The 24,066-nt window shown below is 49.2% G+C and overlaps 1 protein-coding gene across 3 annotated transcripts in view; it reads left to right on the forward strand.

Annotated features, from left to right (window-relative positions):
• Positions 1–22,928, forward strand: part of RPH3A (rabphilin 3A) — a 284,485-nt gene extending 261,557 nt beyond the window's left edge. For all 3 annotated transcript variants that reach the window (XM_049866506.1, XM_049866504.1, XM_049866505.1), the window contains 10 exons: positions 803–1,024; positions 4,226–4,305; positions 5,615–5,689; positions 7,275–7,384; positions 10,105–10,231; positions 12,612–12,668; positions 13,503–13,657; positions 16,527–16,608; positions 20,541–20,637; positions 21,778–22,928. In XM_049866506.1, coding sequence (XP_049722463.1) covers positions 803–1,024; positions 4,226–4,305; positions 5,615–5,689; positions 7,275–7,384; positions 10,105–10,231; positions 12,612–12,668; positions 13,503–13,657; positions 16,527–16,608; positions 20,541–20,637; positions 21,778–21,908 — 1,136 coding nt within the window. In that variant the 3' untranslated portion in view covers positions 21,909–22,928. The remainder of the gene's footprint in view (positions 1–802; positions 1,025–4,225; positions 4,306–5,614; positions 5,690–7,274; positions 7,385–10,104; positions 10,232–12,611; positions 12,669–13,502; positions 13,658–16,526; positions 16,609–20,540; positions 20,638–21,777) is intronic.
• Positions 22,929–24,066: the final 1,138 nt, after the last annotated feature.

A 24,066-nucleotide genomic window follows, 5' to 3' on the forward strand; every position in this document is an offset into this window, starting at 1 on the left:
TATGATACACATGCATGGTTATCACGTTCATCATCACTACTCATATCTGTAATTTATTCAGTGCTTTGTAATGCACCAGGCACTTTTCTAAGTGCTGTACATATGTTAGATCTTTTTTTTAATAGCTACTGTTACTTGCGCATGGAGTCCTGGTGTGCAGTGTTTAAGAGCTCCGGCTGCTAACCAAAAGGCTGGTGGTTCGAATGCACCAGCTGCTCCTTGGAAACACTATGGGGTGATTCTATTCTGTCTTGTAGTATCACTGTGACTCAGAATGGACTCAACAGCAATGGGTTTGGTTTTGTGCACCTTCAGGTATTATAATTCCCATTTTGCAGGTAGGAAAACTGAGGCTCAGAGACATTAAGTAACTTGCCCCAGGTCACACAGCCAAGATTCAAACCCACACGGTTTGGCTCCAGAGCCCACACCCAGTGAGGCCTGTCTTGCCTACATCTCAGCCAGATCCTCGGCTTGTTGTAAAACACAGATTCTAAGGCCCTACTGCCCTGCCCCAGTAGGGCCAGGTGGGGCCCAGGAACCTGCATTTTTACAAGCTTCCCTAGGTGCCGTTGACCAGGGCAGTGTTCTGAGAACCAGTGAAGGACAGGACGCACCTTCCTGGCAAGTGGAGGTGGTGACCGTCCCTGCAGGGCTGGGGGCGATCCCGGTGTCCTGTCTGCAGAGCCTGGCACACGGCAGGTGCTCGTAGCTCGTGGTGAAGCTAGGGCAGTTGCCACCACTGTTGTTTGGCGGCAGCTCTTCACCTGCTGTTCTCCTGTCCTCTCCCCGTACCCCGCAGAGGTGACGCCGAGTGACCCTGGCTATCCTCGGGAGGAGAGAGCAGGGGCGGCTGGGGGGTACCCAGCAGTCGCCACCAGGGAGGACCGAGTGGGCCACCCCCCCGGCTCCTATTCCCAAGCCGCTGCTGCTGTCCCTCTGCCTGCTGCAGTGCCTGCCCGCCAGCCTGCACCCCCGGAGGAAGAGGAGGAAGAAGCCAACAGCTACGATTCGGATGAAGCAAGTAGGAGGCACATAGCTGCGCAGTGTCAGGAAAAGGAGCTCCAGGGGCCACCCCAGCCAAGCAGGAATGGCTCCAGGCACATCCCCATACACCCCAGACCCCCAGTGCACTATCCCAATAAATGTATTGACAGAACCCTGGTGGTACGATGGTTAAGTGCTCAGCTGCTGACCGAAAAGTCGGCAGTTCAAACCCACCAGCCACTCCACAGGAGAAAGATGTGGCAGATTGCTCTGGTAAAGATTGTAGCGTTGGCAACTCTTCGGGCCAGTTCTGCCCTCTCCCACAGGGCCGCAATGAGTCGGAATCAACGGCAACGAGTTTTAATGAATGTATTGCCTACATTACAAAAATACACATTTACACCACTAAACTCACAAGATGATGTCAGCTTTCTAAAGAACAGATGCTGGTTTTTATTGGGGTTAAATACGCCTAACATAAAATTGACCATTTTAACCATGTTAAAGCGTACAATTCAGTGGCATCGAGTACATCCATGATGCTCAGTCTCTCGCTTCTTCACATGAAACACAGAGTTACCAAATGACCAGGCAATTCCGCTTCTAGGTATCTGTATTTTAATAGTTTTCCCAAAACTCTTCCAATTATGTCTTCAAAAATAATTTGTAATCCTGATTTTTAAATTGCTGGACGTTTCCTCTTGCACCCCTCCTTTCAGTGACTCAGTAAGTGCCACTCTGTGCCTCTTCCACCCTGAGTCTCATGATCCAGGGAAGCAGCTGCCAGTCTGCCACACATATGTGTATACAGACAACGTACACAAGCATACGCACACACACACATGCACACACACACAGCTTACGCAAGCACACGTGTACTTGCACACGCATACACTCAAATGCACACTTGCACGCATACCTATGCATATGCATGCATGTAAACACGCACTTGTACACACTGACATGCCTGTGCACATGCATGTAGGCATGCAAACACATACAAGCACACACATAAACACACATGCATTCATTTGCACACACTTGTACGTGCATGCACACACATATACATGCACACATGCCTATGCACGTGTGCATGCATGTGCACACTCACATGCGTGCACACAAGCACACACATAAACACATACATGCATGTGTGCACACACAAACATAATACACACACAGCCTAGTGGCACCTCTCCTGGTATGTCTGAGAGCCTCAGAGGAGAGCTGGGGTGGCCTTTGTGAGCTGGAGGGAGGCAGGGATGGGCAAGTGGATCCGGTATGTGTTACAAGGGTTGTGCTGGGGTCTCTAAGAGCTCCCGGTCAAGTGGGGAGACTGGACCTGCACAGAAGAAATGGACCAAAGGCCATGGCCAATGGCATGGCCTTGACCCATTGTGCCACCTCTCCTCATTGTAAAGTGGGAAGCAGAGCATGGCATCCCATGCAGGATTGAGGGGAGAGCTAACTGAGATCCCTTTTGAGAAAGTACTTTGTAAACTGGAACTTATTACGTAGTGCCAAGCACACATGAGAAATTTCTGTTATGTGATATGGACATCAGAGGTGATATGAGCCAAGACCTATTGAGCACTTACTGTGTGCTCAGCAGTATTCTAGGTGTGTTATGTGCATTCGATCATTTAGTCTCCTCGACAACCCTATGAATAGCCGCTTTTACTGTTCCTGCTTTACAGACAGGGAGGCCAAGGCTCCGAGAGGTTTAGGGACTTGTCCAAGCTCCTACACGAGGGAGTGGAGGGGCTGACCGCCAGTCACTCTGCTGGAGCTGATCAGAGGCAGATCTGGGGAAAATATCCAGCTGCCTCTCTCTCCCCGTGCTCTCCCACGGGTCATGTGTCCGTCGTCCCAAGGGAAAAGCATGGGATCCACCCCAGCCTTGTCAACTATGGGCCTTTCTGCTGTGGAAATGCCCTGTGTCTGGCCCATCTCCCTGCCTTTCCTCATGCTTGTCCTCCCCCTGGACCACCGGCCACTGCTCCTTGCATCTGTCTTAAATGCCCCATTTACCGACCCACCAAGCATAGACGATGCCCTCCCAGCTTCGTACTTGTCCTTGTTATTAGCTTACCCCAGCGGTTTATCATAAGTCAGTCTTTATACTCAGATCTAAACTCCTCACTCACTCATCTATATATTTGAAAAGTGTTTATTGAGCACCCACTGGGTGTCTCAAGTCCCTGGTGCAAATAGTTAACGTACTCAGCTGCTAACTGAAAGGTTGGAGGTTCAAGTCCACGCAGCAGTACCTCAGAAGAAAGGCCTGGATATCTACTTCTGAAAAATCAGCCATGAAAACCCTATGGAACACAGTTCTACTCTGACACACATGGGGTCGCCCTGAGTTGGAACTGACTTGACAGCAGTTGGTACTTCACAGGGCACACTGGTAGATGACTCACCGTTCTAAGTGCTAGGAGTGCCACAGCAAACAAAGGTAAACAGGACGGCTGACCTAATGGAGTGAGACAGGCAACATACCAGTGAGTTAATTTCAAATACCAGGTAGAGCACCATGAAGGAAATAAAATAGGAAAAGTGACTATAAGGGTGTCTGTTTTAGATGCACCAGAGAGGGGTATTATTGAGGTGGTAATATTTAAGCTGAGACATGGAGAATGAGAAAGTGGCAGCCCCGTGGGAATCTAGAGGGAGAGCATTCCAGGCAGAGGGAGCCACAGATGCTAAGACTCATTTATCCCTTCAGCAAATAAATGAACAACCACTATGTGTCCTGTTGGCACAGGGGTTAAGAACTTGGCTGCTAACCGAAAGGTCAGCAGTTCAAATCCACCAGCCATTCCTTGGAAACCCTATGGGGCAGTTCTGCTCTGTCCTGTGGGGTCACTAAAAGTCGGAATCAACTCAACAGCAATGTTTGTTTTTTTTTTTTGGCAGGGTAGGGGAGGAATTTACATGCCCTGTGCTGCTCACAGTGGGGACACAACAGTGCACATGACAGCCACAGCCCTGTGGTGCTCTCAACCTGGCAGGACAGGAAGTCCTTAACTAGGCAATTGCACAACTGATTAAATGATCACTGATGTACAGATGGCTTCAAAGAAGAGGGGTGTCTACGAGGATGGGGTATCCCGAGTCTTCCTGTCCTCTCTAAGATCAATGCCTAGCCCAGACTGGGCACATAGTAAGAGCTCTGGAAATGTTTGTTGACTGACTGAATGTACATTCTCTGGGTTCTTGTCTCTGCTCGCTTCAGCCACCCTGGGTACCCTGGAATTCAGCCTTCACTACAACCAGGATAACAGCTCTCTGCAGTGCACCATTATAAAGGCCAAGGTAGGTGAGGGGCCACACTGGGGCCACTCAGACTGTCTCATCATTCTAGGGGACTCGAAGAGGGGGGGGTTGCCTGGCCTGTCTCATGCTGTTGATGAGTCCATCTGTGATGGCGACGGTGAGGAGAAGAGTGCAAGAATTGGCCATGTCATCTTCCTTTGGGGGAGGCCTTCCTCCAGGGACCGTCCAAGAGGGTCTCGCTGAACTGCAGCCGCCTCTTGGGAGCTGCAGCAGCCAGGCTCCTAGGACGAGTCAGGATCTGCCCAGGCCCATCCATGTCATCTCTGGAGGGTCCGCGAGGCACTGCCGGGGGGTTATGACAGCTCGACTTGATGGCAGACCTGGCTGCAAACGGCCCCATCCTGTGCACAAACTCACACATGCATGTATACATACATGCCCACACACTTGCACACATATATGCCCACACACACACATGCACGCAATGCACATGTACGTGCACACACGTGCCCCCCACACACACACATGCACGCACATGTACACATCGTGCCCACACACACACATGCACACGCGCACATCCCAGGTGCTTGTCTGGTTCCTTCTGCTGGTACAGCCATCAAACTGGAGCGGCAGCCAAGCTGGGGGCCTGTTGATGCAGACACCGAGAAGACCACCGTGGGTTTCTTGGGGTTCGGGGAAGGCAAACAAGGGTGCCAATGCCTCTGCTCATCCAGGCTTCAGTGAGCCAATCATCCCCAGACCCTGAGAAAGCTGGGTGAAGGCAGTAATGACCAGGATCCCACTGCCCCAAGTCTGGTCCACATGGAAGAACAAGCAAGGACTCAGGCACCAGACCTCCTGGGTTCAAAGACCTGCTCTGCCACTTCCCAGCTATGTGATATGGGTGAAGTTATTTCACCCCTGTGTGCCTTGGTGTGTCTAGCCTCGCCTTCTCCCCCACCCTTACTATCCTAGCAATAACAATTGCACATTTATGGAGTGCTTACTACGTGCCGGGCACTATGCCAAGCACCGTACTGGGGGTATCACATCTAAATCTCACCACCCCATGAAGTAGGTAATGTTCTCACCCTCATTTGACAGGTGAGAAAACCGAGGCTCAGAGAGGTTAAGAAACTTACCCAAGGTCACACAGCCCAGAAGTGGCACGGCCAGGCTTTGAACCCTGCCTGCCTGATTCCAGGCCTCCTTCCATGATGCTGCTGTTCCTTCTCTCTCCTTGGAAGAGGAAGCCCACAGGGAACGGATGGGCCGGACAGGTGCCAGGGGCTGTGCCCATTGCCTGTGGCAGCTGAAGCCCCCTCGCCATTGCCTCCTTCTCTTGCAGGGACTGAAGCCCATGGATTCCAATGGCTTGGCCGATCCCTACGTTAAGCTGCACCTCCTGCCGGGAGCCAGCAAGGTACCATATGGCCCAAGCCTTCTGCAAACTAGGCACACAGGTCCTGGCAGGCACCTAAGGCTTTCAGCTCACAGCCTAAAATAGCCTCACATGCCCCCAAAGCCTCCCCATGTGTGGCAGAGTCCTTGTGAGGGGGAGAGTTGGGCCAGGAGTCACTCTTCCTTGAGGGGCTGGGGCTCTGCTCATTTCTCCAAGCCAGTTACCTGGGACCCACGAGAGAAGCAGGTACCCCGATATGCCCCTCACCTGCTCAAATACCTGCAGTGGCTCCCCAGTGCTGCCCATGGTCTACCTTCCCCACCCACTGCATGCCCCAGCCAAACCCTCCTCTTCTATCCACCAAAATGCACAACTCTCTCCGGATTTTAGGTTGGAGCACTTTAGGGGATGATCCATTACTGAGAGAAAATGTTCCCCTGCCCCTCCACCCGCTCCGAGCTTTCTTCTGCTTGGGGGAAGGAACATGGGCATGTTTCCCTCTCTTTGGATTGACCCACGCAGAGCACATGGCTGGGAGTGGAAGCATGCCTTCTTGAGTTTCTTTTTTCATCTGTTTGCTTGCTTTGCTGTGTTAATTTGACATAACCTCATTTCTGTCTAGTCTATTGTGACTCATAGTGACCCTACGTGACAGAGTAGAACTGCCCCATAGGGTTTCCAGGGCTGTAATCCTTATGGGAGCAGACTGCCACATCTTTCTCCTGTGGAGCTGCTGGTGGGTTTGAACCACCGACCTTTCAGTTAGCAGCCAAGCGCTTAACTCAACAGTTAAGTGCTGCCAGGGCTCCTTCTTGAATTTGACATAGATGTCCTAAAAGCAAGGGTGACGGACCACATGGTCTCGGGGAAAGCCTGCTGAAAATCTCTGCAAACATCAAATGCTCCATAAGAGAATGAGAATGTGTACACACACACACACACACACACAGCCTCACTATTTGTTTGGGTCAAAGAAAGACCATCACCCGGCCAAATTGTGAACTGTTTGGTCACCACTCCTTCTAACTCCCCAGTGACATTTGCTTCCCCTTGCTGCTCCCCTTTGCCCGCTCCTAAATCCAAGCCCGCTATGCCAAAAAGTCAGATGTGAGTTATTTACTTGTTAGTGTACATTAATTTTCTCACCAGACTGCCAATTCTGGGTATAGCTGCATTTCCAGCCTTCTCTTTTAGAAGAAAATGAAAAACTTTGCCTCCTTTAAGGAATTTCAGGTTTAGGAGGGTGATACTTGGGGGAACAATATCCCCTAATGCCCCAGAAATTATACCTTCACTGCCTAGGAGTGGGTGACTTTCGTGGTCTGTAAATATTTTTTCTCAAAAGAAGCTATTTTTGATTTCTTATCTTAATTGTGAGTTCAAGGAGGGGGACCAGAGAGGGGGTGGGCAGGGCCAAACATTAATACCTTTGTAGCCTTTGCCCTAGAGGTCACCCCCTCCCTGAGAACATGCATTTGGAGCGACTGACCCCCTGGACACTCCAAGGGGAAAGCAGTCCACTCACCCCAATCAGCCCAAAAGATGGGCTTCAGTGCTCGCTCCCTGCTGAGGCAGGTGTCTCTCTGTCCTTCTCTCTGGGCTGTAGTCCAACAAGCTTCGTACAAAAACCCTGCGGAACACGCGGAACCCCGTCTGGAATGAGACCCTCGTCTATCATGGCATCACAGACGAGGACATGCAGAGGAAGACCCTCAGGTACCGCTGGGCAGGGACTGAGCTAGAAGGACTGAGACAGGGCGCAGCCCCAGGGGCCCGGGCTTTAAAAAGGCCTCTGCTTCGTTGTCTTTTTTCTTTTTCCTTCTACAAGAACAATGTATGTTTCTGGTAGGAATTTCTGAAAATTCAGATAAGAGAAACTGTTAACTGTTAACATCTTGATGCCTGGACATCTAGTTTGTGTATGGGAGTGTGTGTATGTGCACACGTATGTGTGTGTATGTATGTGTGTGTGTATGTAATTTCTTAACTTGAGTGTTTATAAAAATGGAGTATCCTTTTAAGTAACCTTTCTCACCTGACAATATATTACTTGCATCTTATAGTCATTTATAATGTTGTATTAAATTGCACTTTAAATTATATATATAATTAATGAATACATTCTTATTGTAAAAATTTATGAAAAAAGGCTAACCTCCTTTTAAATGTGCGTCCCCTTTCCCCAGCCTGGGTTTCCTTTCTCCTTCCATGAGTGTATACATATATTTACAGTTGGCCCTCCATATCCATGGGTCCCGAATCTGCAGATTCAACCAACCACAGATCGAAAATATTCAGAAAAACGAAAGACTTTTTTTCTTGTCGTTATTCCCTACACAATGCAGTATAACAACCATTTACATAGCATTTACATTGTACTAGGTATTATAAGTAACCTAGAGCTGATATATATAGGTTACATGCAAATACTAAGCCATTTTATACAAGGGCTTCTATTTTATATGAGGGCCTTCAGCATCTGTGGATTTTGGTATCTGTGGGTGTCCTGGAACCAATCCCCCATGGATACCGAAGGATGACTGTATGTGCACATCCCAACAGGATATGTATATGTGTGTATACACACACACACACATACACATGCACACATACATACACACACATATATACACACACGTATATATATACACACGTACATATAACACATATATACACACACACGTACATACACACATATATACACACACGTACACATACACACACATAATATATACACACGCATATATATAAAACCCAAACTCATTGCCATCGAGTTGATTCAGACTCATAGCAAACCTATAGGACCAGTAGAACTACTCCATAGGGTTTCCAAAGAGTGGCAGGTGCATTAGAACTGCCGACCTTTTTGTTTGCCGCTGAGATCTTAACCATTGTGCCACCAGGGCTCTGTACACATATATATACACACGCATATATACATATGTTTCTATGATATGTGTATATATTTACAGGTATACTATTTAAAACAGAGAGAGTATTATACTGTATGTATCTGAAACTTGCTTTTTTTCATAACAATATATCTTGGAGTTATAGCCGTAAGAAGATATTTAGATCTATTTTTTTTTAAGTTTTAACTGCTTCAGAGTATTCCACAGAATGGCTTTATCATTTTATTATTAAATATCAGGAATAAACAGAAAAGTACAGAATATAACAAACATCCATGAGCCAAATACTCAGCCTTAAAAAATCTTAGTAGTTTGCTGTGTTTGCTTCAGGTCTTTTTTTAAATAAATCGAGCCCTTGAGATGCAAGTTGCAGCACTCCGATCCTGTCTTCTTCCTTCTCTTTCCAAGGCTAAACGCTATCCTGAATTCTATGGTTATCATTCCCAAGCATGTTTTATATTTCAGCTGCATAATTATGCATCAATAAAAAATATATGATATTGTTTTGCATCTTTTTAAATTTCATGTAAACGTTTACCCGTTTACTTAGCCAGTTCCCTGTGGATAGAGATTTAGATTATTTTTAGCTTTCCTCTATTGCAGGCAAGGTTGCAGCAAGCATCCTCCTGCCTCCTTGTGTTATATGAGTATTTCCTTAGGATAGAAATCAGGGGGGAATAGTGCTGGATCATCGGGTATGTGGGTTTGGTTGTTTTTTTTTCAATCTCTACAAGACGTGCAAACTGCTTTCCAAATTGACTATTCCAAAGATATCCCCACCAGCTATAACATTAAGTAAAAATTTTTGTTGGCAGTGTAACATCTATTTGGAAAAGTGCACATATCGTAAGTGGTATGTATCTGTTTACACAACAGAAGTCTATGCGGCAATAAAAAGGACACATGGCTGCATATCTGGTGAATCTCACAGACATAACATTGAACGAAAGTCGCCAGACATAAAACAGTGGGTACTGTGTGCTTCCATTAATATGAAGGACAAAAACAAGGCGAATGAATCTGTCGGACTAGAGGGATAAATGACGGTTTTCAGGAGGCTGGAATGTTCTATATCTTGATCTGAGTGGTGGTCCCGTGGGTGTAAACATATGTAAAAAATTCATAGAGCTATATACTTAAAATGTGTGCACTTTACCACATGTAATACTGCAATTAAAAAAAAAAAGTACCTGTCTCAAAAAAACCAAACCAAACTTGTTGGTGTTGCGTTGATCCTGACTCACAGTGACCCTATAGGTCACTGCCCCACAGAACTGTCCCATAGGGTTTCCAAGGCTGTAATCTTTACAGAAGCAGATGGCCACATCTTTCTCCCACGGTGCAGCTGGTGGGTTCAAACCACTGACCTTTCAGTTAGCCGCCGAGCACTTAACCACTGTGCCACCAGGGCTCCTTCCTGTACCTGGCCCAGTGCTCAGTAAATAGGAAATCATATTATTCCTGTGCACATTACACTCTTCTTACCAGCACCAACCACAGTGGTACCCTTTCTGTTCTCCACAGGATCTCCGTCTGCGATGAGGACAAATTTGGCCACAATGAGTTTATCGGTGAGACCAGATTCTCGCTCAAGAAGCTGAAGCCCAACCAGAGGAAGAATTTCAATATCTGTCTGGAGCGGGTCATCCCGGTGAGTGCCTTTGCCCCAGGACTCGTGCGGGCAGGGGAGCTGGGGATGCTGCCTTCCTCTGCGTCGGCAGAGAGGCGAGTAGCACAGGCTCCTCAGCAACAAACATGTAGTGACAGCTTCAAGCCAGAACGTCTGAGGTTGCCTCCTGGCTCTGCCTTTTACCAGCCCTGTGCTACCATCATCTCTCCAAATGTCAGTTTCCTCCTTGGTGAAACTGGGAAGGGCGGTGTGGCCAGTCTGGGTTCAAAGCCCGGCTCGTGGCGTTGGCCAAGGGCATGAATGTCTCTGAGCCTCAGCTTTCTTGTCTGTAAATGGGCATTGTTGTAGTACCTGCCTCATAGGAGGGTTGTGTGAAATAAAATATGAAATCAGAACGGAGCCTAGAGAGTAATAACCAGGCATGAATTGATAAGTGTTGTTATTACAGGAATAACTCTGTCTTGCCCGCCTGTCCGTCATGAAGTTGTAAAGCATCAAACAGATAAGCAGAAGGCAGTTTAGCATCATGCTGAGGAGCATGGGCTGTGGAGCCAGACTGCCTGGGTTTGAATCCCGACTCTGCCATTTACTGTATAATCTGAGGCACATTACTTAACCTCTCTGGGCCTCAGTTTTCTTGCTATAAAATGGGGATAATATAGTACCAAGTGCACAGGGGCTTATAAGGATTAAGTGTGATAGTAGGTATAAAGCACTAGAACCATTCTTGCCGTTGTCCTCATCATTTGAGAAAGAGCAAGGACCAGATCGGGGTTCAGAATCACCTGTGGGTTCTGAAAGCAGAGCTTTGCAAACTAAGATTTGTGGGCATCTCTCTTGGAGATTCGGACTTACGGGGTAAAGTGAAACCCCAAAATAGGTATTTTTGAGATCAGCCAGCAAGAGCTTGCTTTACAAATGGGACAAATTAGCCCCTGAATGGGGAAAAGCTGCCCAAGGTCACACACAAGGCAGGGGCTGTGTGAGAGACCAGCCCTCCTCCGCTCCCACAATCTGCATCCTGGGCGGGAGGGCTACCTCCCCTCAGGGAAGCCTTGGGGGCAGGAGGGGGAGTCCTGCCACGTCCTCCCATCAGATGGCTGACTCAAGGATGGAATATCCGTGTGCAATGCCATGTTTTTATAGTGCAGGCCAGGGAACCAGACACAACAAGGAAAATTGCAAGGAAGCATTTACACCAAATGCCAGGCCCCAAACAGATCATCAGGGAAAACCTGGGACATGAAGCACTTCATTTGGGGCTTTGCCTGGTAACGGCTGGCTCTTTGGGCTTCTGTTCCTTTCCTCCTTCAATACGCCAAGTTGCTCAGGACAGGGGCAGGACCCTGCCCAGGTCCTCAGTTCCTGGGTCTACCCATCTTGCTGTGGTGGACGCTGGCAGTCACTGAGCCACAGGGGCACAGGGCAGGAGAGGCTGCCTCAGATCCATGGGGGAAGCAGGATAGGAGGGGTGCATCAGAGCCACAGGAGTTCAGGGCAGGAGGGGCTGTGGGAGAGCCACAGGGGGCGCAGGGCAGGAGGGGCTGTGGGAGAGCCACAGGGGGCACAGGGCAGGAGGGGCTGCATCGGAGCCACAGGGGTTCAGGGCAGCAAAGGCCGCAGCAGAGCCATGAGGGGTGCAGGACAGGACAGACCACAGGAGAGCCTTGTGGGGGGGGCACAGGGCAGGACAGGCTGCGGGAGAGCCACAGGGGTGCAGGGCAGGAGAGGCTGCATTGGAGCAACGGGGGACACAGGGCAGGAGAGGCTTCAGCAGCCACAGGACTTGCTGATCTTCTTCTGCTCTTTGCTCTCCACCCTCCCACCACCAACTGCCCCCACTGTGCCCCACTAAAGACTGGGACCTCGTAAGCACTGTCCCCTACTCCCTGGACCTCAGTTTTCCTCTTCTGTAAAGTGGGTAGATTGAGTTTAACCAGTGGTTTTCAAACCGAGTCCCCCAGACCCTTAGAATCCAGCAAAAGAACCTCAAGAGCCTTGGGGCAAGAAGGCACCTTGTGGGTCAGATCCCAACCCCTGTGGCGCTTCAACCAGAGCAGATGGAATGCTATCTGTTTTATGTATGGGGGTGCTCTGCCCCTTACTGGCTGTGGGACCTTGAGCAAGTGGCTTAACCACTCTGAGCCTCAGTGTCCTTGTCTGTAAAAGGGGGTAGTAATAGAATCTACATCATAGGTGGTTATTAGTTACCGTGGTCTGCCACATGGCTTGTGTTATAGAGTCTAGCTGAAAGGGGGAAGCAAGGGGTCCACAGGAGCTTGGAGAAACCATCATCAGGGTGCTGGGTGCTAATGGGGAGTGAAGGACTTCTGGTCCTTCTCATTCAGGGAGGTGACCCTGTAGACAATGTTACCTTTCTTTTCTGTTTCCTTCCTCGAAGATAAAGCGTGCTGGGACCACCGGGTCAGCCCGAGGCATGGCCCTGTATGAGGAGGAGGTGAGCTCTGAGGGTACTGAAGGCCACAGGAGGGGTGGACACTGCCTCTTGCCTGGCCTGGAAGCTCCCTTCTCCCCCTCCCTGCCCCTTCCTCCACTCTCTCCCATACTCACCTGCCCATTGGTTCACCATGAGAGCTGCCCTTTGCTTCAAGGCTCTAGAACATGAGACCAGTATGGACCCTCTTCACCCTGAATGAAGCCACTGAGGTGGGGGAGCCCCCTGCTCTCACACCTGAGATGCACCCTGAGTTCCTCAGCCTTGCTGGCAGACTCTCCGCTGACAATTCCATGTCACTGGAGTGGTGGTGTGCCCCCACCTGGGAGTGTGGGGGTGTAAGGCGGCCTCTCAAAGCTGTGACTGGCAGGGGATGGGGTTGAACCAAACATCCAGGCCCTCTGCCAGGCCCTTCTTGTGACCCCAGGGACTGTGCTCATGATGAAACTAGTTGGCTCAGGGAAGCCTGAGAGCAGTCAGTGATCAGCCAGGGACCGGGGTCAAGGCTCAGTCCTGGGTCAGAGCTACAGTCATTCATTGTCCAGGATCAGATCAACCTGTGATCAATGTCAGTCTCAATCTGTGTCCAAGTTGAAGTAAAGCCAACTGCCTCTACCCGCCTCACACTGGCCCCCTTGGCTTTCCCATCCGACTGCCTCGCAAGTGCCCTAACCATTTGTCTCTCCCTGGAGACAGGGCTGCAGCTGCTGTCCATGATGCTGACCCCACTTTAGCCAGCCAGGCTCCTCCCGCCCACACCAGCCTCTTCCCTAATGCCTGCTGCCCAAAGTCCCCTCCCCTTCCAGGCTAACACGTCCTCTTCCCCACCCCCCGCAGCAAGTGGAACGTATTGGTGACATCGAGGAACGTGGCAAGATCCTGGTGTCCCTCATGTACAGCACTCAGCAGGGAGGCCTTATTGTGGGCATCATTCGCTGTGTCCACCTGGCTGCCATGGATGCCAATGGCTACTCAGACCCGTTCGTCAAGCTGTGAGTCAATGCCTTGGGGCCTTGAGTGGCCCCTAATGGGGAACCCAGATACTTGGAAAGGGAGAACCAGAGACCTCCCCAAGATCATTGTCCACTGAGGCCCAGAGAGCGGAAGAAATCTGCCCAAGGTCACACAGGGAGACAGAGGCCCAGAACTGGCTGGAGTGAGGCTGGAGTCTCCAGCAGTCAGATTGGCGTGTCACTTGTCTGTAGGAGAAGCTTTGTGGCTCTGTCGCCTCCTGTGGAGGAGGGGTGATCGGCATGGTTGTGATACCCCAGCTGTGCCACCCAAGAGTCAGCTTCACACCCGTCCAGCAGCTCAGAGCCCCACCGCCAAAGAAGCAATCTGGCTTCTTCCAGATTCAGTCTGAAAAGGCTCAAAAAAATAAAAAGACCTTAGGCTTTGGGGCTATTCCAGTAGTCTCTGTCACAGGGAATCAAACAGACTTGGTTATCTGTATTAGTCCAGCTGCTCTGAGAAGAAGGTGCTGGGGGATTACATATCCAAGAGTTTTATTTAGAGGGAATGCCTTCGCGAGGGAAAGTAGGAAAGGGTGTAGGGGGACTAGGAGAGCTGTTGGATAGCAGTGCAATTCTGACCCTGAGAGAAGGGAAGAGGAGGGAAGCTGGATGGAAGCATCCTTGATACAAGGTCGGCAGGGAGTCCTCAAGATGAAATTGGCTGTCCGGTCGGCCCCAGGTCCCTAGGAGCAGGCCTGCCTGGGTACCTCTGCTGTGTTCAGTCATTGGCCGGTAGCATGGCCTTGGCCCAAACATGGCATGGATGTCAGAACACTGAGCCCTGAACTTGGAGGTCTCAAGGTGCGTTCTCTCATGGTCACCGTTGTATCAGCCTGGGATTCAACTTCCCTCTCTGCTAGTTGCGAGCCGTATGACAACAAGAAAGTTATGTGGCCTCTCTGAGCCTCAGTTTCGTCACTGATGAAATGGAAACAATAGTTCTGCTTATCCCCAAGAGGGGACATATGGTTCACGTGAGATATCATATATAGAGCAGTTATAGTTGTGCCTGGGATAGAAATCGATCTCCTCGCCATAGAATTCTTCCTTGCCTTTGGATAGCAGAATGTGTGTTTCCCCAGATAGGCTTGAGAGCATGGACTCTGGATCAAGACCTCTTGGGCTTGGATCCCAGCTCTGATACCCATTGCCATCAGGTTGGTTCCAACTCATGGCGACCCCACGTGTATTAGACTTGTGCTCCACAGGGTTTTCATGGCTGATTGTTGGAAGTAGATCACCAGGACTTCTTCTGAAGCACCTCTAGGTGGACTCAGATTTCCAGCCTTTCACTTAACAGCCACGTGTGTCAACCACTTGCACCTCCCAAGGATAGTCTCTAATATTCTCTAGCTGTATTACTTGGGAAACCCTGGTGGCATAGTGGATAAGAGCGACAGCTGCTAGCCAAAAGGTTGGCAGTTCAAATCCCCCAGGCGCTCCTTGGAAACTCTATGGGGGCAGTTCTGCTCTGTCCTATAGGGTTGCTATGAGTCAGAATCGACTCGATGGCAGAGGGTTTGGGTTTGGTTTTGGTATTACTCTGGGCTCTTGGCTTAACCTCTCTGGGCCTCAGTGTCCTCCTCTGTAAAATGGGGAGAGTGATATTTTACATTAGTTCAGGTCCTCCAAAAAGCAGACACCAAGAAAGGATTAGACATGCAAGAGATTTATTGGGAAAATGCCTGTGAGGGGGAACTGGGAGGACGCCAGAGGAGGCTGGTAGAGCCCACAGACTGACACCCTGTAAGGAGAGGGGGAAGGAAGAAAGAATGAGGAAGAAGAGTCTTGGATGTCAGTGCAGTTTTAAGGAAGTTTCAACCAGGGCCATGTGGAATCCTGGAGTGCAAAGTCACCCATTAGAGGAACTTTACATCTCCCAGGAATGGGCCTGCCTCAGCACCCCTGCTGGCTAAGTTGCTGGCCAGGAGCAGCCCATGGGAAGCATGGCCTTGGCCAGAGCATGGGGGTAAATTCGGAATCCAGCAGCTCAGTCAGTTTCTCCTCTTTTCATGGTGCCTGGTATATAGTAAGTGCTCAATAAATGCTTGCCATTGTGATCATCGGTAATGGCCATCACTAATATTACTCATGGCAAAGAGTACTTATTAATGTTCTCTCCAGCCTGGGAGACACCCCACTCCCACCAGAGCCTCTGACAGCAGAAAGCAATACTTCCCCCAAGCCCTTGGCTGAAAGGCAGGAGAGCGTGGACGTTCCTCCAGACTTTCTTCGAATGAGGATTTAGTTAACAAAAGACACACATGTCAGGGCTGAATTTGATTTCCAAGATTAATTTGGTTTTGTCCTCAGATGGCCCGAGAAAGAAAATTAGCTTATGGATGCCATCCTACATGCAATTAAATCCCAGCCACATGCAAACTGGTTTGCTTGAATCATTCTCCCCATTACCCTCTTTCTCATCCAGCATCTTTCCAGGACTCAGTGGCAGCCTAAGGGGTACTAGATGGTGGGTGACCAGGAGCCACCAGCCATGGCTCTCAATTTGACCCATTGGGAGGAAGTGGTGACTGAGAACACAGATTCTAGAAGAAGCAGAGCTGGGTTCAGATTCCAAATTCATCATTTCTCAGCTGTGTGACCTGGAGCACATGTCTCAATGTCTCTGGACCCTCAGTTTCCTTATATGTAAAATGGGATGATCATAGTTCTAAAACCTAGGCTTTGTGTGAGGGTTCAATACACCTACAGTTCATATTGGGCATTATCAGTGTTGACTCACTTTCTGGTTTGTCCATCAGAACACTGGGAGGGGCCTCTGGGGTCTTCACAGGGCTTTCCTTATTCATTAAACTTCATCCAAACAGCCTTTTCTGTCTCCTCTCAGCTGGCTGAAACCGGATATGGGAAAGAAGGCCAAACACAAGACTCAAATTAAGAAGAAAACCTTGAACCCAGAATTTAATGAGGTAAGGCTGCCCATTTCTTGTCATGTCCTAGGATAGTGCCCAGGTGTGAGGGAGACACAGACTCCCTACTAAAATGTTTTAAATCACATTAGGAAAAACAAAAACTCTCTCATAAATCAACCCAATTTATTTAAAGGAGAAGTAATGAGTTCCTTGTCACTGGAGACAACCAAGCCTAAACCAAATGCCCACAGATTAGGAATGCCATAGGGAGAAAGCTGAGTTTGGAGAGATATTGAATTCTTTCATCCCCAAGGTCTTTACCAATTCTAGTCTCCTAGTCTTTATCAATTCTAATAAATAGGGGCAGCAGTGGCCTTGACTATCCACCCAGCTGGCATTGCCCTCTCCCTCTCCCTTATTCCCCACATCCATCCAGTGCTTCGAGTCCTACTGAAGCTACTGTCTATATACCTGTTGACCATGCTCCTCCCTCTGTGTTCTCACTGTCACTGCCTTGGTCCAGTCCCTGGCATCCTACACTTGGACCATTGCAACAGACGCCTGACTTGCTTCCCTGTGTTTAGTACATCCTACATGTAAGTGTGAGCTTTCTAAAACACAAATCTGAGTTTGTCACTCCCTTTGCTAAATAACCCAACAGTGGGTCTAACTCACCTCCCACCCTTCCCCTGTCTCAGACACCCCATCCTCAAGTCATTCTAAACTCCATGCAGGTCTCTGATACACCTCTCAGCCTTTGTACCTGCTGGTCTCTTGTCCTGAACGTCCCTCCTTTTTCTCTCTGGCAAACTCCTAGTCATCCCTTAAGACCCAGCTTAAGTGGTACTTCCTACAGATACCCCTCATCCATTCATTGTGCATCTTTCCACCTTGTGCTGTCCCTCTGGACTTCAGTCATCTGTTGGCAAGCCTGTCAGATAACGGGGGCCTGTAAACATCTTTTGACTTAACAGAGGATTAAAGGGAGCAAAGAGTGGAAACAAGTATAAGGTGTAATCTAAACCACCACCACCCATCTGTCAGTTTGTCACACTGTGGTGGCTTATGTGTTGCTATGATGTTGGAAGCTATGCCATCGGTATTTCAAATACCAGCTGGGTCACCTGTGGTGAACAGGTTTCAGTGGAGCTTCCAGACTAAGACCAACTGGGAAGAAAGGCCTGGTGATCCACTTGTAAAAATGAGCCAATGAAAACCTTATAGATCACACCAGAACATTGTCTGATACAGTGCTACAATCTTGAAGATGGCACAGAACCAGACAGCATTTCATTCTGTTGTACGCAAGGTCACCATGAGTTGGAGCTGACTCAATGGCAACTAACAACAACAACGATGGTAGTATTCACACACACACAGGGAATGTAGTATGTAAATAGGCAGAGCCCAGAGAAATCACTCCACCAGTTAATTGACCCCTTCATGTTCCCCAGCTGTCTTTGGGCTGGTCCCCTGACCTTAGACTCATGAACTTGAAGTAATGGGCCAATTCCTGCTGTCCTGCCCTGCCCTTTCCTGGAGTCTGAACAAGTCAGAAGATGAAAAAAACCTCAAATGGCCTATACGTATAACAATGATAACACATCAGCAATAAAGAAAACATAAATCAAGACCAAACCCCATGGCGTATAACAAACTGGTGCAAAACTCTTTTTAATGTTGGCCCCCACCGTGGTCTCAGGGAACATCTAGCTCAATTGGCATAACATAGTTTATAAAGAAAATGTTCTGCGTTGTATTTTGAGTAGTGTCTGGGGTCTTAAAAGCTCATGAGCAGCCATCTAAGATACCCTACTGGTCTCACTCCATCTGGAGCAAGGGAGAATGAAGAAAACCAAAGACACAAGGGCAAGATTAGTCCAAAGGACTAATGGTCCACATCTACCATGGCCTCCACCAGACTGAGTCCAGTACAACTAGATGGTGCCCAGCTACCACCACCGACAGCTCGGGCAGGGATTACAATAGAGGGCCCCGGACAGAGATGGAGAAAAATGTACAACAAAATTCTAACTCACACACACAAAAAAAGAGCAGACTTACCGGTCTGACAGACTGGAGAAACCTGTGAGAGTATAGCCCCCAGATACCCTTTTAACTCAGTACTGCAGTCTCTCCTGAGGTTCATCCTTCAGCCAAAGATTAGACAGGCCCATACCACAAAACATGACTAAAGGTGCACACTACTCAGGGACAAGGACAAGAAGGTAGGAGGGGACAAGAAAACTGCTAACAGGGAACCCAAGGTCAGGAAGGAAGAGTGTCGACGTATCGTGGGGTTGGCAACCAATATCATAAAACAATAAGTGTATTAATTGTTAACGAGACACTAGTTTGCTCTGTAAACCTTCATCTAAAGTACAATAAAATAATAAAAAATGTTGGTCCCCAGTGTTGGTGAGCATGTGGGGAAATGCACACACTACTGATGAGAAAGTGCAAGTGCAGTGAAAGAACGTTTGTCAAAATACTCCAAAACCTTTATAATTTTTTAATTTAAATTTTATTTATTTTTGGAAGAGGTAGTCACATATTTCCAAATTCAAAAAAGAACAAACGGGTATCCAGTTCCAAATCACCTGCTTCACCACCCCAGCTCCCAGCCACCTTCTTCTTTTTCTTCTAAAGCAAAAATATTATCCGTTCCTGGGACTTATGCATATACCGAGCAAATATGGAGTCCCTAGGTGGTGCAAACGGTTAACGCTCTTGGCTGCTAACTCAAAGCTTGCAAGTTCGAGTCCACCCAGAGGCACCTCGGAAGAAAGCCCTGGTGATCTGTCGCCTCCTGAAAAATCAGCCCCTGAGAATGGTGTGGAGCACGGTCCTACTCTGACCCATGTGGGGGCACAGCGAGTTGGAACAGATGCCATGGCAACTGGTTAAAACAAACATCTGCACGATCGGTTTTCTTTAGGTGCACAGATGGTGTACAGCATCCCCCTCTGTCCTCCATCTGAAGATTTTACAAACTCAGTGACTCGCTTCTCAGGATTTATCTAAATAAGTTATCGTAGATGTGCACAATGACTCAGCTGCAAGGTTTCCATTTACAATACCACTCATGACAGAAACTGGAAGCGGCCTAAACACCCAACAGTCGGAAACCGGGTTAGGTACCGTCACACAGCCATTAAATCCAGCCATTACAACAGTGGTGCGGAAAAATATTTGTTACCACAATGAGTTGGCTTTTACCATATGTTGTGACATGGAAAAAGGAAGCTACACCACAGTATGTTCAGTGCTATTTCATTTAAAAACACATACATTTCTATGGGCCTGGGTGATTGGCTTCTGAAAGGCCACAGCCTTGAAAACGTTATGGAACGCAGTCCTGCACCTTTGGCGTCGCCGTGAGTTGGAATCGACCCCACGGCAGCTAACAACAACAGCATATGCACACACGTGGGCATGTCGACGGTGGTTATTCTTGGGTGGGTGAACTGCAAACTTCCTTGTTTGTTCTAACAAAGAACATGTAATCAGAAAGAAATGTTATTTTTTAAAAATCAGATTGCCTGGGGACGTAGGCACTGATCCTGGTCACAGTTTCATTCTGGCAAAGCCACCCCGCTTGGCAGACTCCATCCTCTCCTCTCTCCTTATTCCCTAAACAGGGGAGAGAGGGAGAAACCCACTTCAGAAGCTACCAGGACGGAAGGAGTGAGTTCTTGGTCATCTGCCTTGAAAGGAGCTTGAGCAGAACCAGCTCTATCACACAAACCTCCACTGGCCTTCCCCAATTTCTAACAGAGAGTCCACTGAAAAGAAGATTACAAGGCTTGAGGCACTCTGTTGTACGGAGTGTTTGTTGAAAGGGGACTGCCGGGCCTGGGGTAGAGGCTCAGAGTGGAAGCCCCCGCTGCATCCAGACTGCAGGGCTCAGGGGGCTCCCTTTGGCTAATGAGCTCAGCCTCTTAGCTCAGGGCCCCTCTCATGCATGTGTCTCCCTCTGTTGCTTACAGGAGTTTTTCTATGACATCAAACACAGTGACCTGGCGAAGAAGTCACTGGACATCTCTGTCTGGGACTATGACATTGGCAAATCCAACGATTACATAGGTGAGTGCCCTCCAGAGAAAACCACGCTGTGTCCCGCCCGGGAGGGAGGAGCCTGACCCAGGCTGCAGAGGGCAACTGCATTGTCCAAACGCCAAGTCAGGCCCAAGGTCATGTTCTTGGTTCAATTTGGGAATGCCTTCACAGGAAAGTGCTTACAAAGATAGGGAGGCAGAGTCGTGTCAGTAACTTGCTAAAAAATTCACATCCGGTTGAATATTAAATCACAGGTGAGGGGGGGCTGTGTTCTCTGCAAAGAAGAGGGGGCAAAGGAGGTCTCCTTCATTGACTTGCAAGTCCAGGGTGGAGGTTTTCATTTTCCCAGTCCTCCTCCAAATGATGAGGAAGGAAAACAAAGACAGCTGGAGCAGAGAGGGAGCTCCAGGCAGGAACACAGCCTGTGCAAAGGTGTGGTGGCAGGACTGGGCAGGCCAGTGACGCTGACTCTGCAAACAGCCAGTGAGTGTCCAGAAGTAGTGGGAGATCCATTCAGCCAGTGGGGTGATGGTTAGTGGTGGTGGTTGTTTGTTGCTCTCAAGTCAGCGAGACATAACCTGGTCCTGTCCCACCTTCATGATCATGGGTATATTTGAGCCACTCTTGTGGCTATTGGGTCAATCCATCTCACTGAGGGTTTTGGTTGGCTGTTGTTGGATGCCATTGAGTCAATTTCGATTCATAGCAACCCCTTGGAACAGAGTAGAACTGCCCCATAAGAGACTGTAACCTTTACAGGAGCAGATCATAAGGTCTTTCTCCCACAGAGCTGCTGGATGAGTTCAAACTTCCAACCTTTCAGTTAGCAGCCGAGCGATTACTGTTATACCACCAGGGCTCCTTTTCCATTGGTAGAAGGTCTTAAAAACAGACAGTGAGGTTATGACTTGATGCTACAGTTGGAGGCATTACACGGTCTTGAGTAGGTCGCTTCTGGGCAGAGAGGGCCAACAGTCACAACGATAACAATAATAATGACAGACATCGTAACTAATCCTCTATAGAGAGTCATTTATACTGCCATGTCGCTGAGGGGGTCACTGCTTGGTGGCAGTTTTCCCCAGTAAGAAATATGGGTCCAGAATGAGAGTCTCATGCGTCCCACGACTGTGACCCTGCTGTCTCCCTCCCTCTCTTGTCCTCCAGGAGGCTGCCACCTGGGCATCTCAGCCAAGGGCGAGCGCTTAAAACACTGGTACGAGTGTCTGAAAAACAAGGACAAGAAAATTGAGCGCTGGCACCAGCTCCAGAACGAGAACCACGTGTCAAGCGATTAGGGTGATGCCCAGGTCCCCGACTCCATGCCCCCCATGCCCAGGCCCCCCTCCGCCTGCCCCTGCTGCCCTCTGCACTCTGGTCTCTCTCTTTATGCCCACCTCCCCCATGCTTCCTCCACCCTCCCTGAGCCTGCCTTGAAGGTCTCCCCTCAACCTTGGCATGGCTGCCAAAGACCGTCTCCTCGCCCTGATCCGGGCTTCAGGCTCTGAGAGCAGCTCCCCACCCCCACCGGTCCCTGCAGGATAGAGCAGCGAGGGTGGGAAGGAGGTCTTTACACAGAAGGTGTTCCTTTAATAACCTCTCCGTCAGGCTAAATTACCAAGGTTCTTTGGGGCTGTTTTGAGACCCTCCTGGCCTGGAACAACCTTTCAGTTTCCCAGGTCATGTCTGTCCGCCCTCAGTTATGAGCACACACGGACAAGGCTTTGAGGGTGAGCCCAGGGCAGACATAGAGCACCCTGGCTCCCACCGCTCCTCTGGAACAAACAAACAAGTTGCTGCCGAGTCGACTGTGACTCATGGCAACCCAGTATATGTCAGAGTAGAGCTGCACTCCCTAGGGTTTTCAGTGGGTGATTTTTTTGGCACTAGATTGCCAGGCCTTCCTTCTGAGGCACCTCTGGGTGACTGGAACCTTCAGCCTCCAGTTAGCAGCCCAACACCTTAACGTTTTGCACCACCCAGGGACTCCGCCCTCCAAAACAGGCACCCCAATTGCCAGGAAAAGAGACCCCAGTGTTTAAACTACCTGGTGACTAGGAACCCATGTTCCTTGTTCCTAACACATCAAGTAAGGGACACAGAATATGCAAAAGGACTTTGTACCCTCTCCCTGCCTCTTAAGAGGCCACTTGTTTACTTCCTAGCAAAAAAAAAAAAAACACTTCCTGTCTATCACCTTTCATCTTCTCTCTTTTCCTCCTCTCCTCGCTTTCCCTCCCACATTCGATTCTCCCTTCCTCAGCCTCTCGCCTCTTCTCTCTTTTTTCCCCACCTCTCTCCCCCCTCCTTTTTTTTTTTTTTTAAGGGAGGATACTAGCAAAAAAAAAAAAGTGTATCTTAACACAGCCTCACCCCCTCACCACCTCTCACCAGCCTGACCACAAACTCAGAGAAACTGGCAAAGGCCCAAAGCCTCCTAGCCATGTGCTTCTTCAAAACCACCCACTTCTCCTGGGGGCAGAGCCTGGTACCCTCCGGGCCTGGGCCAGCCTCTGGCACTGCCCAGCCACATGGCAGCCTCCCCTGAGCGGTGTAGATGCCCCCATAGACCTCCCCAAGTGGGCACAGGAGGCATTTAGAAGACTCCAGAGCTATGGGCCCAAGGGGGGCTCCTCCAAAGCCCCATCCTGCCTCCTTCCTCGCCTTTATTTAACTGAACCAACGTTCACCCCCGCTACTCTCTTTGACTTTCTCGTACTTTGTGTCTTACTTGGAAGCACCCTGTGTCTCTCTTAGTCTCGCTCTCTGTCTCAGTCTCTTTCTGCCTTTTACACTCTCTTTACCAAGAATCAAATACCATCATGGATATAAAACTTTAGAGAGTGGCAGATCTTGACACCAAGGCTTTTCCATCATAATCAATCTTTCTTCCTCAAATAAAGAAGGAAAAGGTGATGAGGACCAGTGTTATAAATTTGAGGACAGTGAGAAACGCTGGGGTTTCCCAAGTTCCATCAAGTCTTCCACCCTGAAAACTCTTCCACTATATCCAAGCCACCACCATTCTCTGTAAGTCACCAGACAGATAGTAAAACTCTCGCTTCTGCCAACCTCGTGCAGTTCAGCGTGCCCTTCAGCGCCCTCCACTCCGGCTGCCTGCATAATTCACTGAAAGACACTCATTTCTTGCCTTGAATAAGCATTTTTCTACACATCAAGCTCTTCGCCATCCCCAAGGTGGCCCACACCTCTGGCCATTATCTTTCCTCTTGATCCCTTTCTCTCCCCATGAGTCCCTCTCTGACCCTCACTCTCAGCCCCCCTCCCTCTCGCAGTTTCACCCTAAGAGAAAAGCATGCTGGCTGTGTCGCCCAAGTCTGACGTGCGGCGTTGGCGCTGGAATGAGCGTGCAGCAAGCTCTCAGCGCCCTAGCGGGGCACGTTCTCCCGACAAATGTAACCGCATCCCTGCCTAGAATACACAAACCCGCCGGTG

Source organism: Elephas maximus, chromosome 22 (assembly GCF_024166365.1).
Source record: "Elephas maximus indicus isolate mEleMax1 chromosome 22, mEleMax1 primary haplotype, whole genome shotgun sequence".
In the NCBI taxonomy this organism is placed as follows: Eukaryota; Metazoa; Chordata; class Mammalia; order Proboscidea; family Elephantidae; genus Elephas; species Elephas maximus.